Source organism: Carcharhinus amblyrhynchos, chromosome 10, assembly GCF_965287045.1.
Source record: "Carcharhinus amblyrhynchos chromosome 10, sCarAmb.v2.hapA, whole genome shotgun sequence".
NCBI lineage: Eukaryota > Metazoa > Chordata > Chondrichthyes > Carcharhiniformes > Carcharhinidae > Carcharhinus > Carcharhinus amblyrhynchos.
In genome coordinates, this window is record NC_137333.1 from 73,072,749 (window position 1) to 73,092,396 (window position 19,648).

General features: G+C 43.5%; 1 protein-coding gene across 3 annotated transcripts in view; it reads right to left on the minus strand.

Moving 5' to 3' along the window:
• sacs (sacsin molecular chaperone) overlaps positions 1-19,648 on the minus strand; it is a 127,520-nt gene that overhangs the window by 49,128 nt on the left and 58,744 nt on the right. For all 3 annotated transcript variants that reach the window (XM_080197340.1, XM_080197338.1, XM_080197339.1), the window contains exons 6-9: positions 17,597-17,708; positions 13,079-13,225; positions 7,685-9,167; positions 6,210-6,301 (exon numbers count right to left, since the gene is read on the minus strand). In XM_080197340.1, coding sequence (XP_080053466.1) covers positions 6,210-6,301; positions 7,685-9,167; positions 13,079-13,225; positions 17,597-17,708 — 1,834 coding nt within the window. The remainder of the gene's footprint in view (positions 1-6,209; positions 6,302-7,684; positions 9,168-13,078; positions 13,226-17,596; positions 17,709-19,648) is intronic.

Here is a 19,648-nt window from a genome sequence, read left to right on the forward strand (position 1 = left end):
AATTCTTTTGGGAGAATTGGGCCCAATCACTTCATACAAAGGACTCTGGTTTCAAAAGGAATAGCCAGCCATAATGCAAACAAGTTCTAACTGTGAAACAGTAGGCATGACCATATTTAGATCATTAGCAGTTGGAGAGAGAAAGGACATGTGACAAGCCAGCTAACCCTTTGTGTGTTTAAGCACCTGTTTATTCTGCAGATCTGCACAAGTTTAAGAGACATTGAAGAAGCAAGATTCCCCTGTGGCCTTCTTTCTTTCTCTCCAGACAACTTGCAAGTTTCAAAGCCAATCTGCTGACAAGTCACATTGCAGACAGAGATGTTAAAAAGATCTCGAACCCACAGCTACTATTTTCAGAAAGGCAGATAAACTATTCATCTACATCTTTAAACCATCTCGACACTGATACAGGAGAACCACCAAGTTCAGCCTGAACCCAGCTAAATCATGAGCGTTCAACAGATGTACACCCCTTTAACATTACTGGATATTGCTTAATCTATCCTCCCACTCTGTAACTTATTTGTGAGTGTGGATACACACATTTATTATTTCGCTTAAGGTTGAAGCATCTTTTACCATTTCGCGTGGACTGAATTAAGTAATTTTTTTTTAAACATCATATTTTTAAAAAGTTCATGTAAACCTGCCTGTGTGTATACTTTATTCATAGGAACATTGGAGGCGAGAGCAGGAGTAGGCTATTCGCCACTTTCAGCCCGCTCCGCTATTCAGAAATATCATTGCTAATCAGATCGTGGGCTCAATTTCACTTTACTGTCCATAACCGGTGCTCCCTTATTTGTCAAAAACCAGCCTAACTCAACCTTGAAGGCATTCAATGACTCAGCCTTCACTGCTCTCTGGGGGAAGACAGTTCCACATTATTCCACATACTAAAGACCCACTAAGTGGAAAAAATCCCTCATCACAATCTTAAGAGAAAGCCTTCTATTTTTAAATTGAGGCTGTATTTTTTGTTTATATTTTTAATCATTTTGATTTTATTGGACAGGCTGGGCTTGTTTCCACTGAAGTGTAGAGGAGTGTGGGGGTGAATGGATTGCAGTATAGAAGATCCTGAATGGTCTTGACAAGGTGGACATGGATTTCTGGGTAAGTCCAGAACTAGGGGGCACTATATTAAAATCAGGGCTTGTTCCCTTAGGACAGAGATTAAAAGAATCTTTTGCTCTTAGAGTGTTGCGTGATTTTGGAACGCTGTGCTCGGAAGGCAGTGGAAATGGAGTCACAGGAATTGTAGTGGGCAGGGGTTGGGCTATGCAAAGGTCCGTTGACCTTGGGCAGGATTTTCTGGTTTTGGGGCGCGTGCGGCTGGAAATTCCCACCCCCTGAATATTTTTAAGGCAGACATAGAGAGATTATTGTTCGACAAGGGAGTCAAAGGTTATTGGGGGTAGATGGGAATGTAGAATTTGAAACACTAACAGATCAGCCATGATCTTATGGAATGGCAGAACAGGCTCAAGAGGCCGATTGGCCTACTCCTGTTCCTATTTTGTCCATATGTTATGGCCAGAATCTTACCACTGTTTCCGCAGTTGGGATCTTCCCATCCCTCTGCAGTGAATGAAGATTTGGCTGGCTGCCAAATTCTCTGAACTCACTGCAGCAGGAGCGTTATATGAACGGCCTATATTTCAATAAGCCCACCTTTCATTCTTCTAAACTCCAAAAGGTACAAGTCCAACCTGTTCAAATTTTCCTCACAAGCCCTTCAGCCTCAAAATGGGTCGAGCAGATCTTTCCCGAACTGCCTTGAATGCAATTGTATCCTCTTTCAAGTAAGGAGGACAAAACTATGCATTGTGCATAAATAGTTAAACACTCACTGAATTGGCAAGCATATCCTTTAAATAAAATGTTGAGGTCAAACGAGGGGAGCGATTTAAACTCATATCGCCTGACTGTGACATCTGTTTTACAGATATTAAATGGGAAGATCAAAGGATCAAAGCATTCTGCCAAGTATTGGATCAATTTGCAAACAGGAACTCCTTTTGGAGAACTCCATATAAAAGGACACAAATTGGGAATTAAGCAAGCCCTGGATTGTGCATTCCCATTCATTGGGCACAATTTTCTGGCTCCCATTGTGGCATGCTCTCCAGTGGCATTAAACCTCCCCAGGGAGGTTTAATTTAATTTAATGAGGGATTTAGTTACAGACTAAGAGAATTTAAGCCAATGAAATATGGTAGGGTAACAAATAGCTTAGTATCTTTGGTCAGAATCTTGCTGGGGTATCGAGGGTCTCGCTTGCTGGCTGGAGAGTGGCAGAGTCCTGCCACCTCTTTCCAGGCAGTCCTGCTGAACCAAATGCCAACCAGGCAGTGGCCAGACCAACACTGGGCATTCCCCTAGCTTCCAGAGCCTTGTTTACAAGTCTTGCCTACCAAGAGCTCTTGTGCTCAGCAGTGCCAGTGGGGAACCAGCTGCTGCTGTTGGACACCACAGGTCCAGGATCAGAGAGCGACCTAGGCCACGTGTCAGTAATGTTGGGGTGTTGTAGGGTGAGGGTCACAGGGTGAGGTGCACGGAAGGGTGGAAGGGGATCCAAGCAGGCCGCTCCTTTCCCAACGTTCAGCTCCTCAATCAGGCCTCCACAACTCCCTCCTCTCCACCATCCACCTACCATACGTGGTAAAGCAGCCCATGCAGTTTTAGCTGTTATGCACGTCATAGGGTGACAAGCCCACATACCGCTGGGATAAAACCAGGCCCTTCAGTAGTCATTAATTGGCTGCTTCAAGGCCTCAGTTGGTGGCAGGGCAGGAAGGCCTTAATTCTGGGGGAGGGGGGGTGAACGCCACGGGATTCAGGTACACCACTATCCTGTCTAATTACATCCCTTCCAGCTCGCCACCAGTGACAGTAAAAGATTCCAATCAAGGTGCTTCCCTCCACACTCTAGACAGCAGCATAATAAATCACTAAATACCTTACACACAATAGCACTGGATATATAAATGAGCCAAGCACATTGTGATGTTTAATATAGCATATCTGAAAAGCTGCCTTTCCCCAGTGGGATTTACCTCGAACTATCCATCTTCACCCTCTCAATTAAACAACTTCACCCCAACCTCGCAAGACAAATTTCCAGCTCATTACACAAGAAGCATTGCTCACATTTTTAATAGAAAAGAAAGTGATGGAAGAAGAATGCAGATTAATGCTCCAGAAAGTAGACCACGCCCCTCAGAGTGTGAGCAACAAAGAAAACAGAAAAAAAATGACGCAATGCCAGCAAAATAATTAGGCTAAAATTTCATAGCAATTAGACTGGGTGACTGAAATGGATGTGTAACTTAACCCGTATGGGTAAATGGAGTTTAAAATCCATACAACTCTAAAGCCAGTTAATGGCTTTGTAAAAGAAACCACTGCATCCATTAGCATCTCTGGTTAGCATCAGTGAAAGGGAGATTTTCTGTTATGAATATCACTGAGCACAGGATTCCCATTAAGAACAAATGCATTTAAATCATGAAGTGAACATGCAGGATCCCCACTGGCACGCTCACTACATTAGCGCAGAGCTTAATATTTTCCCAAAAGTGCTGCCAGATGCCAGTTAAAACCTACACTCACTGAGGAAAGTGCACGCTCAGACATTATCATACTGCAAAATAAACTGTGCTCCCCACACAAGTTAATCAATCACCCATCAAGAGTTTGAGCCCAGGCAGGGCTCGCAGTTTCAGCCCCTGGAGAAGGCAGCTGCTCCATAAATGGGGCAGGCAGGCTAGAATCAGCTGTGGAATGTGGTTCTGTCCCAGTCTTTTCATGATTCCAAACTCTGCCCTGAAGTGGAAACAGATTTTTCTTCTGTTTCCCCCCACCCCCCCACCACCGCACCCACACACACACACCTCACTCCCAGTGTGAGTTTCACCACAAGGTATAAAAATAGCAGGATGGCAGAAAGTCTGCCAATGCAAAGTATGTCTGCATGAAGCAGGCACACCTGTGTGTCAAGGCAATCCCCAGTAAGTGATGCCCACGACTGACTGATAAACAGAGATCTATCCATATATACAAACATGATCTGACGTGTGTTTGTATGGAATATATTGGTCTTGTAATATATTAGTAAGGTACTGTGCTGAAATTCCTGGCACGTCCATCATGGCACATTTTCAGAAATACCGGAAATAACAGAGGCATCTATCCTGTAAAAATAACTCCCAAATTGGGATTCGGGCAGTGTGGGACTATAGCCAGATATCCCAGCACATTGTACATCCGGCTTCTTATCTCTGTGGTTGTTATTTATTTCAAGACTAGCATGTGTGAAAATACAAGCATAGAAGTAAAGGCCTCTCGGCCCTTCAAGCCTGCTCTGCCATTTAAATAAGATCATTGCTGACCTCATTGTGACCTTCCACCTACACTCAATAGCCTTTTACCCCTTGTTTATCAAGATTCTGTCTCCTTCCACCTTGAAAACATCGCTCCACTGCATTTTGAGACTGAGAGACCCAAATTCTCACCACCTTCAGAGGAAAAAACTTCTCATCTCTGTCTTAAATGGGTGGCCCCTTATCTTTAAACAGTGCTCTCTAGTTTCAGATTCTGCTACAAGAGGAAACATCCTTACTGCATCCACCCTGTCCAAGCCCCTCAGGATTTTATATGTTTCAATCAAGTCTCTTACTCTTCTAAACTCCAGCAGATAGAAGCCTGGCCTGTCCAGTCTTTCCTCATAAGACAACCCACTTGTTCTTGGTATTAGTTGAGTAAAACTTCTCTGATATTAAGGCAGCATTTGACCGAGCATGGCGTCAAGGAGTCCAGCAAAACTGGAATCAATGGAAATCAGGGTAAAACCCTTCTCTGGTTGAAGTCATACCTGGTACAAAGGAAGATGGCTATGGTGCTTGGAAGTCAATCATCTCAGTTCCAGGACTTCACTGCAATAGTCCCTCAGGGTAGTGTCCCAGGCTCAAACATCTTCAGCTGCTTCATGACAGCAGTCTATTTCCAAATGCAGCATAACCTGGACAATATCCAGGCTGACAAGTGGCAAGTAACATTCATGTCACTCAGTGCCAGACAATCACCCTCTTCAACAAGGGAGAACTGAACCATTGGCTCGACATTCAATGGCATTATCATTGCTGAATCTCCCACCTTCAGCATCTGGGGGCCTACTCTTGCTCCTATTACATAGTAGAACGTTAACCTTTATAACTAGTAGAATATAAAAGAGGAGAATATTTTGCTACAATTATACAAAGCCTTAGTCCGATACGATGTTGCATACAATCTGGAAACTGCTCCTTAATAAGGGTACACTGGCTTTGGCAGGAACGCAGCACAGATTCACCAAAATATTACCAGGATCCAAGGGTTAAGTATGAGGCACAAGGTGTCTGAAGATGTGGAGCAAAAACCTGCCTATTTCTCTGGAAAGAAACACACCAGTCTTCAGTCAGAATCTGACGTTGTCATTTTTTGGGGAAAATTCTTCCCATAGTCACTAAAAAAGTTAAAATTTCAGTAAACTTTAACCCCCAGCATTGCCAAAGTTGGTGTTAAAACATGAAAAACACCTTTGTGTAAAGATACATCATGATTCTTTTATGAAGCAAGCGCTTATTGGGTATTGTAACTGTGTCCAGCAATCTGCCAATGAAGGACAGGTAGAAGTGCCAGGGCTCACTCACTCACTCAAGGTTTTGTTGCTATCACTGACAAACTTAGTGAGGACTGGGGAAGGTTCCTTTGCTTCCATCTTGAGGGCCACAAACATGGAAGCACCTGTCGTGAATGCTACATCCAGCTTTTATTCCATTGACCTGACACAGCTTGAATGGAAACATAGTTTGATCCGATCTAAATTCCAGCTCCTCCACCACCAGAGTTGAGTGGGAATACCCCAAAAGCTGGAGCATTTCAATATCCATCCCTCCCTGACGCTAGTTTTTGAACTCTTCAGCCTGTAAGACTTATCCCCAGAAAGCAGCAAGTTCACTGCACATTTGGAATGCAGGGGAATCCCTGGCCTTCTTAGGAGATCCCCACACTGGGGCATTATGCAGACTGGCTTTATGACAAACTAATAGGATATTCTGCTGCAGAAAGTCAAAATGAAATGCTTGCCTATTATTGAACAGAATTCAAATCAGTCCAGTTTCTCGTTGCTGCAAATAGCTAGAATTGTGTATCTAATGTTTTACCTCGGCTTTCTGCAGCTTCCCTCAGGGTAGACAGGACGGCCGGTTTCAGGTTCTCAGCTAGAAATCGTCCCTCCAGTCCTGGGAAAAGAGACCTAATGAAAAAGTCAAAGCATGGATTCATGTTTAAGCAAACTGTTCCCATTTGTGTGTATAGGCAACCGACCTCCAAAATCATGTCCTTGCCTCACAGCCAAACAAACCGTGTATTGCACCGAAACACCGACCTGTTTCACCACAAAATGGTTTCACAGTCACCATTAGACTTTTTATTTCCGATTTTGACCGAAATTTCACCATCTCCCGTTTTGGGGGTTGAATCTTGTCCCGCATCCCCAGATCTTGCTCTGGCTCTTGGTATTGTTATAATGTAAGTAATGGTAACATTGGAATGTGTTTTAATGTAACCAATGGTAATAGGCTCTGAGGGTCAGCTGACCAACTGACCCAATAGACAATGTAACCAATGGCACAATGATGTGGTGGTCAGCTGACTCAGTATAAATAGAAAGCAGATGGGGGGGTTGGTGCTTGTGTGGCCCAAGTGGTGTTGTAATGAAGTTTCTTTACTAAGCCTTTTTCTTTGATTTACTTTTAAGGCAAAGATAGATTTTTGATCAGTAAAGGAATTAAGGGTCACAGTGAGTGGGTGGGTAAGTGGAACTGAGTCCATGAGAAGATCAGTCATGATCTTATTGAACAGGCTCAAGGGGCCAAATGGCCTACTCCTGCTCCTAGTTTTTATGTTCTTATGTAGATGGTAAATCTTGATGTGTGGGCATGAGACTGAGAGATTGCAGGTCATTCAACCTTGGAGAAGATATCATAAGTTTGGCTAATCTCCATACAATTGTATTTGCAGCTAGATGTGAGCAGGAGCACACTGCATACATAGCCAATTGGACAGCTTTCCACTCGCTCCACTACAGCTTTGCGAAGGTCAGCTCGGAAGAGGGAACAAACCTGGAATCCAGGCCTGTAAACTCAACATCTCACACAGTTATTTCACTATCAACTTTGCCATTGTCTTTCATTCATTGCACAAGAGCAAGTGTTGAGAGATTACAGCAAACCCTGCATTATCTCCACCGGGCTTTCCTTAGCAACCTGGGATGCAAGATATCTGGACAGGGCGAATTATCCATGCTAAACTTTTCAGAGCTTATTAACTAAAATGGCCACTTTTTACTCATCTGCAACAAATTGATTGCTGTTTATCAGCTGCCGCACTCAGGAAAGAATTCAAAATCCTGTACTCCTGACACATTAGCAAAGATGTCTCTTGCAACATGTGTCAAACCTCTTTAGCCGTTCTCTTCCAAACAGTGCGTATGGTTAACTCCCCTAAAAATCAAAACTGACCATTCAGCTCTGTATCCCACCCACCCCGCCCCCTGCAAATTTAAATACCAATGATGTTGGTTAACAATAATCCCCAATTTATGTCATTATAAGAAGAAACAATGCTGAATTGTTACCTGGGGTGATCATCTGTGGTAATGTAAATGGCATCCTTATCAGCTGAGGAGGAGTCAAAGGAAATGAAATTGCCATTCTGTAGTGGAAGCAGTTCCAGTCCAATCAATTCTCCAAAGTTGTGATCAGTCAGCACGTACTCCAGAAGCTGAAGTTTCTCCTCTGCGCTGCCGCGATGCCTGAATTTCCGAATCACCTGCCGTACCAGTGCAGGGCTGACCCTCTTTAGGCTCTTGGCATCTGGGCTGTAGGCCTGTATAGCATTAAAGACATTTTCAGGCACTCGGGCTATCTGTACTCCTGCCTTATTCAGGAAGTCGAGAACAGTCTCTGTACACTCTTTGCCATTGTCCATTTCACAGAAATGAACCAAGTCAACTTGCACCCAACGGTTACTCATCGAATAGATTACGGGATGCTGAATCAGTTCCTTAAAGAGAGGCTCCAAAATTGGCTTCCAGTGCACTCGGATCTTGCTGACATCAGGCCACACTTTGTGGATGGCCTCCGGAGTTAACGGAGAATCCTGATCTTTTTCCGCTTGCGTTCGTTTCACAGCTTCTAGAACCAGGGTGGCATAAGTCTTTGGAACAACATTATTAATAAGGAGCTCATTCCACAGAGCAGCAGGATCTCTCCACTGGTCCACTTCCCTCCACTTAATACTCCTTCTGTTATCTGTTAATCCAAAGAAGCCACTGATGTGCACTGGCAGACCAGTCTTGCTTTCTTCACCGGGAGGTAGAGGGAGGAAGCAGAACGCTCGGCCCACAAACTCCGGTATCGCTCCTTTCACCTCCTCACTATGCAGGAGAGGCATGGCAATGGCAATGTTCGGAACGTACTTCAAGTCTTCCGCCAAACAGTCCAGCTCATTGCACATCCCTCGGCCACCCACACTGTTGCAAACGAGCCAAGACATTTCTTCTACGTCTTTTGAAGTTACATCTTCAGTCACAATGTTTACGTGGTAGGTCACACACGTCACGTTGTTGCTCGGAATATTATTGCAGTAGCGATCTGCAGCAGTCCTTAGGATCTTTAAGGAGTTTGGCCTCTCGTGTTTGAGCTCTTTGCCCTCAGAGGCCGTCACTCTGAAGAGGATTCGCTCTGTGCCATTGGACTCCCGCATGTACAAAGTCACACTCTGCACGTTCTTCAGAAAAAGTAGAAGAGAACTCGCGTCGGCTTTGAATGACTCAAACAGCTCAAGAACTTTATCTTTATTGTACAGATTGCTGCTTATGTAGGATGGTTTCTTGCGGAGAGGGAACCTGAAGATGGTACCAGGAAAAAAGCCATCTTTAAATGTTTCTTTGGTGCTGTCAAAGATTCCGACGTATGGTGCAAATTGGTCTGGGTGTTCATTAATCTCATCACGATCATCTGTTAGATTCCAACTTTGACCCGATTCATGGGAACCAAAGAGAGATTGATGGGGATCCAATATTCCAATTTGAGTCCCACTAAATATGCATGGTGCATCTGTGGAGAAAAAAAATACTCTTCAGGATTTCTTAGTAAATCATTACAGATGATGTATGTAAATAATTGTGGCAACCATTAATGTACACATACAGAATCAAAATACCTCAGAAGCTGGAAGTCCAAAAAAATCTAAAATCCAAGACAAAAATAAAGTTCTGACTTGAAATGTCAACACTGTTTCTTACTCCATGCGGTATTAGTTACTGGCAACATCTTCTATTTTTATTATTAGAACATAGAACACTACAACACAAACAGGCCCTTCGGCCCACAAGTTGTGCCGATCATATCCATACCTACCAGACCTATCTATAACACTCAATCCCATTAAATCCCATGTACTCATCCAGAAGTCTCTTAAAAGACTCCAGCGAGTTCACCTCCACCACCACCGACAGCAACCGATTCCACTCACTCACTACCCTCTGAGTGAGAAACTTACACCTGACATCTCCTCTGTACCTGCTCCCCAGCACCTTAAACCTGTGTATTACTGTCCATGGTGCCATTATCTCTGATCAGAAGCACAGTTTCACCTCCCGTGCACGATGAGGGAAGTTACTGAACAGCATAGTAATCCTCTGCTTGTTGCTACAATGGAGAGGGCCTAAATTGCTGGGCCTCTTCAAGCCCTCAATCCGTCACACGGCAGGCTCAGCCTGGCAGGGAAACCTGGTAGAGTTGAGAGAGCAGATCAGGCTCCAACCATGTGTTATGGACAAGGTGGTGCCAGGGCAAGGAGGGGTGAGGGGGGAATTACTTTAAATTGCATTAATTTCTCCTTTCACCATCCATTCATGAACAGACCCATTTCGATCAGTTTCCATAAGTAGTGGCGTATAACTCCTCAGTTTTTGCGTGATCGAATTTCTTATTGATGAACTCAAGGGGTTAATTTACCGCATGCCTTCAAAATGTGAAAGGGTGGGTACAATATCATCTCCACACTCAGACAGTAAAGAGATAACGAAAAGACAGATTTTCATTACAGAGACCACAGACAAAACAGATATTGGTTCGTGTGAATTCCAGAATCCAGAAACGAAGCCCAATGAGGTATCCCTTCACAAAGGTCGGATTGGGGGGTGGAGTGACCACTGTTGTAGTATAAATCACTTTTTCAGTGTTGTTTACTGCACACAATGGAACAGACACTCAGAGATGGATCAGTTTGGTAGGCAACAGTAAAGAGCTTCCAGCAGAAAGACAACAGATGGGGCCAGATGTCCTACCTGGGCCACAGCTGCTTTGGTGTGGCCTGTTTGCCAGCAGACAGGCTAAGTTATTCTACTCACAAGAAGTTGTTCAGCAAGCTGCGGGTCCGGGTTACACCATCCCCACCCCTTTACTCGATCTCTAACAAAGGTTGCACATCCATCATTTGGAATACAACTGCCATTTAAAAACTGTTAAATATCTTGGCTATTACAAATTGAAGATAGATTGTGGGGTCTTTTGTCTTCACAGACCATCAATCTCCTTCTGACCAGCTCGGATTATTAAACATAGAGGGCTTTGTATAGTGAAATTGTAGAGTGCTGTCTACTGGTGGATGGACAGTCATTAGTGCTCTTCAGAGATAATGAGTTGCGGATTTCCCTTAAACTATGATAAGTAATTAAGGGTCACAGACAGACACAGGTTCAGTCATTTTAAGGATTTTGTTCAGTTTTTAAAATTTGAGAAACAGCAATGAGGAAATCCAAATATATTTGACTAAAATTTTCAGGGGTGAGATCTTTGCCCCTTCCATTGGGTGACCTGGACCCAAGCTGCACATTTAAAGAGCGATGCATTGGCTTGGATCAGGTATCCTTGTCAGCTGGAATTTAACATGGCAGGAACAATATGGAGAATCTCTCCCTCCCCAGTTCTACTGACCACCACCTTTCACACCATATACACACACACACACACACATACCCCATCCAATAACCCCTCATGCCCACAACACAAACACCCCCACCACAGCATACACAACACCCCCCATACCCCACCCACACACTTTGGTTTTCACCAGGCTTCATCCTCTGCCAATAGCAATAGCAATCATCACAATAGCTCCCTAAATTTACAGGCAATTTCAAGCATTCCATCTCACATTGACTGCCACCAAGTTTATACTCAACAGATTTCATGAGACCTCAAAATATCAGAGACTCACAAAGGCAAGTCAAAATGAGGCACGATTTTACTCTAAATGTGACTATTTGCCTCTTAACACCATGTTTCCATGGATATGTTGATTTGTTTTCCTAATTCCCATCTGGATGCTGCAGCTGGCTGTCACCACAGGGCCAATGTTTTGAGGTATCTGGTTGGCTGCTAAATAGATAGATGGGCCTCTTGGGACTAAGGAGCCTTTGTCTCGTCGGAATCGAGTCTTGAAATCAGTCAGTTTTTCTGAGCCCAAACCAGAGTAACATTTTGCAAGAATTCGCCAAGCTGACACAACAATAGCAATGAGCTCAACAACTGAGGTCATATAAAATTGGACATTAAGAATCATTTTGATAACAACAACAATTTGTATTTTTATAGTGCCCCCAGTCATGAAATGGATGAGCCACATAAAATGCCGTCGGCTTCAGCAGGACCAGGAGATCCTGCCAGTGCCAATAGCAAGCCAACCTCTGCCACAGGAAAAAACACCACACGAGGATCTGGAAAGCCCAGCCATTAGTTCAGATGACCAAAAGCTGAGTAAAGGGGAAGGTTTCGAGGAATGTCTTAAATGAAGTGGAGAGATGTTTCAACCTCGGCCAATGAAGGCATTGCCGCCAAAGCTGGAGAAAATAAAATCAGAGTGTTCAAGAGGTCAGAGTTAGAAGAGCACAGGTACTTTAGAGGGTTGTGGGGCTGGAGAAGATTACAGAGGAAGGGAGAGCAAGACCATGAAAGCATTTGTAAACAAGGATGCAAATTTTTTACATCAAGATGATGCTTGATTGGTAGCCTATTTAGGTCAGCAAACATAGGGGTGAAAGCTGAATGAAACTTAAGGCATAATCATACCAACCGTTCACGCACCTTCCCACTGCAGTGAGATCGGAGAATCTGGCACCCAGCCAAATCTGCATTCATTGCAGCAGGATGGGGCAACCCTGCCAGCCTGAACAATGCTAACATTCTGGCCATAGTGCAAGTTAAGACATGCACAGTGGAGATTTGGATGACCTCAACTTTACAAAGGATAAAACATGGGAGAGCTGCCAAGAGTGCATTGGATTGTTCATGTTTACGGGTAACAGAGGCCAAGGATGAGGGTTTCAGCAGCCGATGAGTTGAGGCAAGGCCAAAGTTGGGCAAGGTTACTGAAGTGGAAATAGGCAGACTTGGTAATGCTGTGAATATGTGGGCAGATCGGTTCATCTCTGAGTCCAATATGAATCGACTGGTTTAGTCTCAAACTGTGATTAGGGAGAGAGGTGGAGTCAGTTGCCAGGGAACCAAGGTTGGCACAGGGACCGAAAACAATGGCTTCAGTCAACAAGGAAGATAAGGCAGGCATTGTGCAGCTGTCAGTATTGTTGTATCCTCCAAACTTTCAGGCAGTGCATTCCAGATCCTAACACCTTGCCGCATGGATGCTTTTTCTCATGTCACCTTTAGTTATTTTGTCAATTACCGCAAGTCTTTCTGCTGGCGAGGAATGCTCACAGATTGCCACATGCTTTTATATTTCAAACTCCAGGTTCAAAGCAGCTATCACAAAGTAATTGCCTTCCATTCTCTTTATTCATCATTTTAACACAAGTGTAACGCAGATGAGCTGAATGCAAAACTTACACGCTAAAAAAAGAAACTCCTGAACAAATTCTAATTTAGCCTTGCACCGAGGAGCTGCAAATAAAACAAAGCCCCATTTAGAGCATGCACTCTGCAAGACCCAAGGACAATTCACCTACCTGTGATATGATAGACAGAATTGAAACCAATTCCAAATCGCCCAACTTTCAACGGATCGTCTCTTTTCCTACTTCTCGCTATCTCCTGAATCCCATGCCAATCCTCGGGGGTGAATACTGCATTGTTGTAGGAGTACAAAGCGGGTCCTGGAGAAATAATCAATGTTTTATTTTGGTTAAAACTCATCACAACATGCTACTGTCTTTGGAGGAGAAAACTATGCATTCTTACATCAGAAAAATACGTTATTGTCTGCTGCAGCTAAATTCATACATCTGGAGGTGAAACAGTGTTAGCAATGAATCACACCAACTTGTGGTTTCTCTGTTTCAAGGATTTATCACCTTGGGCGCTGAAGGAGTAGTGTAAAAGCCCCTCATTTTAAATTTACTATAACAAGTAAACTAGGTTTAGGTAAAGATTATAAGATGTCTTATACATATGGAATAAGAATCTGCCATATGCCTAATACAAGATACAAAGTAAGTAGTCTCACAAAACCAGGTTAAAGTCCAACAGGTTTATTTGGTAACACAAGCTTTCGGATCAGGTGAGAAGGGACAGTGCTCCGAAAGCTCATGCTACCAAATAAACCTGTTGGACTTCAACCTGGTATTGTGAGACTACTTAATGTGCCTACTCCAATCCAACACTGGCAACTCCACATCACAACTTGCAAAGATACTATCTGTATAACCATAATTTAACCAAGTATTATGAAATTTAACTGTATTCTTCATGAGTTTTGTAAACCTTAGCCAATGGGCAATCTAACTGCTCAGCATGATGGGAAATAGACAGACCAAATAATTTTGAGACAGTGCAGTAGAGAGAGAGCAGTTCTCCTTATCAACTTAAATCAGGCAGCTGCAAGTTAATCAGGGCTTTGAAATATACGGGAGTACATTAGCTTATGGTTTAAGAGGTTGGCACAGTTTCTTGAACTGATAATGGGACTGGACATTGGTAAGGAGAGTCAATTCCCTTGCCTATTAAAATTTGCACGTGATAGCACTATTCCCGAACCTATCGGATTTATGTAGTTAGGTTTCCTACTAATGAGGGAAGAACTTTCAGATGCAATGAACTAAATGACAACCTAATCCTGCTGATAGGTATTAGCTTAGACAATAACGCTCTAATGTGCAAGATTGTAATTGGACCCTCCAGTTTGGGTAACAAGCTGGCGGGAAATCAAAGTGTTCAGAAGAGTATATCAATCACACACTTGTACTGTTACATCAAAAAGAGTAACCAGTGCTTTCTGACTATCTTTTGTCCTGATGCATGCATTAGCAACAAACTTCTTTTTGCTCTTTAACTCCATGCTGTCTTTCGTGATCTCTCAATTGGTTGGGTTCAGTTGAGTCCAAGACCCCCGCAAAGGGACATCCTAGAAAATTCCTCTTATGGGCACCTTTCACACAAATCTTTGTCTTGTACCCGGTGATCGTAGATCCATTAACCACAAGAGCTGATCTTGCATTTCATATGATAACTACAAACTAAAAATATCAATTAATGGTTTGTGTTTAGTATGTAATTTCTCAGCAAGCTCAGTTCCTCCATTCTGAGAAAAAATAGTTTGCTGCTTAAAATATTCATCAAATCTTTCTATTCAGAGAAATCTCCTTGATTCCTACACTTACTTTCCTTTACTCCAATTATCAATGTGGTCACCTTACCCTCAATGGATATGCACAATTATCTTTATTTATAAATATATAAAAAGGAAGAGGCTGGCTAGGGTGAATGTTGGTCCTTTAGAGGATGAGAAAGGGGACCTAGTGGTAGGGGATGGGGATATGGCTAAGGTATTGAATAACTTTTTTGTTTCTGTCTTCACGGAGGAGGACGTGAATAATTTGCCGGGTGTTAGCGATGGAAAGGTGGTAGGACTGGAGGGTCTTAATGACATTACTGTTACTAGAGAGGCGGTGCTCGACAGACTGGAGGGGCTGATTGTGGACAAGTCCCCAGGACCGGATGGAATGCATCCGAGGGTTCTGAAAGAAATGGCGGAGGTGATAGTGGATGCCTTGGTGGTTATTTTCCAAACGTCGCTGGATTCCGGGGAAGTGCCGGATGATTGGAAAACGGCTAATGTTACGCCGTTGTTTAAGAAGGGTGCCAGGCAAAAGGCGGGGAATTATAGGCCGGTTAGTTTAACGTCTGTGGTAGGTAAAATGTTAGAATCTGTCATTAAGGAGGAAATTGTGAGGCATCTTGAAGGGAATTGCTTGATAGAGCAGACGCAGCACGGTTTCATTAAAGGGAAGTCGTGTCTGACAAATTTACTGGAATTCTATGAGGATGTGTCTAGGGCGGTGGATAGAGGAGAGCCGGTGGATGTGGTCTTTCTAGATTTTCAGAAGGCGTTTGACAAAGTGCCTCACAAGAGGTTATTGCAGAAGGTCGAGGGCCATGGAGTTGGGGGTAGGGTGTTAGCGTGGTTGTCAAATAGGAGGCAGAGAGTGGGGGTCAATGGGTGCTATTCGGATTGGCGGATGGTGACTAGTGGAGTGCCCCAGGGGTCGGAGCTGGGGCCTCAGCTATTTACCATTTATACAGATGATCTGGAGGAGGGAACCGAGTTTATGGTGTCGAAATTTGCTGATGACACCAAGATTGGGGGAACGGCAAATTGTGCGGAGGGTGTGGAGAGTCTGCAGAAGGATCTAGATAGGCTGGGCGAATGGGCCAGGAAATGGCAAATGGAATTTAATGTTGGCAAGTGTGAGGTGGTCCACTTTGGTAGGAAGAATGGTAGGAAGGACTATTACTTACGGGGCGAAAAACTGCAGCAGGCGACGGTGCAGAGGGACCTCGGGGTCCTTGTGCATGAGTCGCAAAAACCCAGCTTGCAGGTGCAGCAGGTGGTCAGGAAGGCAAATGGGATGCTGGCCTTCATAGCGAGGGGGATTGAATATAAAAGTAGGGAGGTCTTGCTGCAGCTGTATAGGGCATTGGTGAGGCCGCAGCTGGAGTACTGTGTGCAGTTTTGGGCGCCGCACCTGCGCAAAGATATTTTGGCCTTGGAGGGAGTGCAGAGGAGGTTTACTAGGCTGATACCGGAGTTGAGGGGGTTGAGCTATGAGGAGAGGCTGAATAAACTGGGCTTGTACTCGTTGGAGTTTAGAAGAATGAGGGGAGATCTCATTGAGACGTATAAGATGATGAATGGGATGGATAGGATAGAGGTGGAAAGACTCTTCCCGCTCAAAAAAGACAATAGGACTAGGGGGCACAGCCTCAAGATAAAAGGGGGGCGGTTTAGAACGGAGTTGAGGAGGAACTTCTTCACTCAAAGGGTGGTGAATCTCTGGAATTCTCTGCCCGTTGAAGTGGTGGAGGCTGCCTCGCTAAATATTTTTAAGACGCAGGTTGATGGTTTTTTGATAGGAGAGGGGATTAAGGGTTATGGGGAGAGGGCGGGAAAGTGGAACTGAGCAGCGACAGATCAGCCATGATCTTATTGAATGGCGGGGCAGGCTCGAAGGGCTGGATGGCCTACTCCTGCTCCTATTTCTTATGTTCTTATGTTCACAAGTCTTCTGTGATATTATTAATATAAAAAATCCAAATAAACTACCCAAAATATTTCCTTTATCTATCCTGTTTTTTCTTCAAGGAATTCTATAAAATGGGCCATTCCAAAAAATCCATAGACTTTTCTTTGACCAGTTCTCAAAAAACCTAACGCTCATTGGCTTCGAATAGTTCACATTTTTCAAAATAAGTTACTTGCCATATAATAAACTCCATCACCAACTTAATTGAGACAAACTAATCTGTACTGTCTTTATTTGAAGAGGGAAATCACACTGTAATGATTCTTTCCAAAGATATTATAGAAGAATCTGGAATGATCTCCCCTGAAAATCTAAGGAAGCTGAGGCAATTGGAACTTCCAAGGTTGAGATGAAGAGTTATTTCCTCAGTGAGAACATCAATGGACATGGAGCTACAGCAAGTCAGTGACATTAAGATACAGATCAGCCATGATCTCACTAAGTGACAGAGCAGGCTCAAGAGACTGAATGGCTGACTGTGATCCCCACATTCCTGAAATAATTCTTCCCTTATTTCTTTCAGTATCCTGTGGCTATAAGCAATCATCTGGCTGCATTAAGTTTGAGTAACTTCTTTAAATGGTAACCTCAAGTTCATATTTCACAAACCTCATTTCCTAGTGAACTTAGAAGGGTAGTAAATAGCGCAAGTTGGAATTGTTACCACAAAACTCAGCAGTTAGCATTGGTACAAAAGGTCAATGTGCTTACTGTGCCAGCCTAGCCAGCTATCCAAGCAACATTTCTGAATGATTCAATTCTCAATCTTTCTATAATGACTATCTAAAATTAACCCCAAACTCCCCAATTAAAATCCAGAACAGTGATAAGTGATTATTGTCCTGTAATGTCCACAAGTCTCCTTACATCAGCACAGACAGGATCTACTGCAAAAGACCTCGATTATAATTTGGAGCCATCACTGCTATTGTGGGGATCTCTTACCTTGATATTCCTTCAGCATCTCTGACCAAAGCGACTCTGTTCCATATTCTGTCTCATCATATAAAAATTTCACCTCAGTAGCTCCAGCATCTTCAGCATTTTGTATCAACTCCTAGAAACAGAATTAAATGGGAAAGTGCTTGGATATTTTTAAGGGCTTCCCAGCAGCTAAAATTGTCCGTAAAGCCTCAAGGATCCTTTAAAGATGACAAGATCTTCAGCCTCATCAACCATTTTGTTGAAGCTAATACTGCCCATTATCTCAACTTTAGGCTTGATAGAGGAGAGGAAAAGAATGCAGGTAAAGAATGAAAGGGGGGGGGGGTGGTGCAGGGAAGCATGAGGAAGGAAAAAATAAAGACAGAAGGCAGAAGAAACTGCAGGGATATAGGAAGAGAGACACTTAAATAGATAGTGACATTACACTGAATTCAAGGTTGCTTTCAGGTCAAAGGGTAGCTGCAAGTGGCTTCAGAAATTAACCATGAATTGAATCAACCAGTTCAAGTGAACCCACACAAGAACTTGTTACGCAGCCTGATCTTATGTAGCTTTCTAAATCAGAACTGGATGGAAATGTTGACAGCAACCAGCTTTACACAAAATTTGATGAAAACAAGGAATCAATGGGCTGAATTTTATGGTGGGGGAGGAGGGGGGAGATCAGATGATGGTCCCATACAGATTGATGTTAAACACATGCTCTGGACGGCTGTAAGTGCAAATGGCACTTCAGCTCCTCAGTCCAAATGACACTAGAGCCAGTAGTGGGTACCAGATCATGGATACCAGGGATAAGTCCAGAGTTCATGCTATGGGAGGGATCAGGTAACGGTGCATTTTGGTGGCCAGGTGGGAAGTGACAAGAGTGGAGTAATATCTTGGGAGAGTGCCCTCAATGCACAAAGCACAAGCCCTGAAAGACATATACCTCCCTTCCTTCCTGTCTTTAGTTAAAAAAGAATAGCCCATGCACTCCCACCTGCCTGCCCAATCCAATTGTATTTTGATATGGATCGCAGAATATTTAGATCAATTGGCTTGTTAACAAGACAGTTAATTATTTTTCTACAAATGGCAGGACGCTGCCAATTTTGGCACTCATCTGCCCTACAATTTGATGGGCAGGAAGGCAGTGGGCTAGCCACATTTCATTTTTTTTATTCATCCATGGGACGTGGGCGTTGCTGGCTGGAGCAGCATTTATTGTCCATCAATGTCAACCACATTGCTGTGGGTCTGGAGTCACATGTAGGCCAGACCAGGCAAGGATGATAAATTTTCTTCACTAAAAGGTGTTAGTGAACCAAGTGGGTTTTTAACCACAATTGTTTCAAGGTCATTGTTCAACTTCCAATTCCAAATTTTTATTGAATTGAAATTTCACCGTCTGCCATGGCGGGATTCGAACCTGGCTCCCCAGAACATTAGCCTGGGTCTCCGGATTACTAATCCAGTGACAATGCCAAGGGTCCACTGCCTCCCCTAATATTTTAGAAACTCCAACCACCGAAAACAAGCCCCAAGAAGAAGCCAAGGAATCCAGCCCAATGTTTTATTTGTGAAGGAACATATTAAATACAATCAATTTTAATGCATCTTGGGTTTGTTAGCCACCAAAGCGGGCTTCAAAATTTTCACAGCTTTGTAACCACGCTACAAGATGCCCATTTGGTACAGTTGGTACAATTCAGAAGATGCTGCAATGAAGTAATGGAAACACTCTTCACACCATCCCAATCACTATTTTCTCTAAGGCAAATTCTGTAGTGTCAGGTGATTGTCTATTTTTAACATCCAGCAGGGCCACTCCAATGGACGGCACTTCATTAGGGTGATTCAAACCCTTCTAACCAAAGAATAGTTACTCTTTCAATTAAATTTACCTCTAAGGTGACTTCAGTTCTTTTCTCCTGGTTTAGTAAATAATTTTTCCTCCACTTGCCAATCCACATGAGGTTTTAATGGGTGCTATTCGGATTGGCGGTTGGTGACTAGTGGAGTGCCCCAGGGGTCGGTGCTGGGGCCTCAGCTTTTTACCATTTATATAGA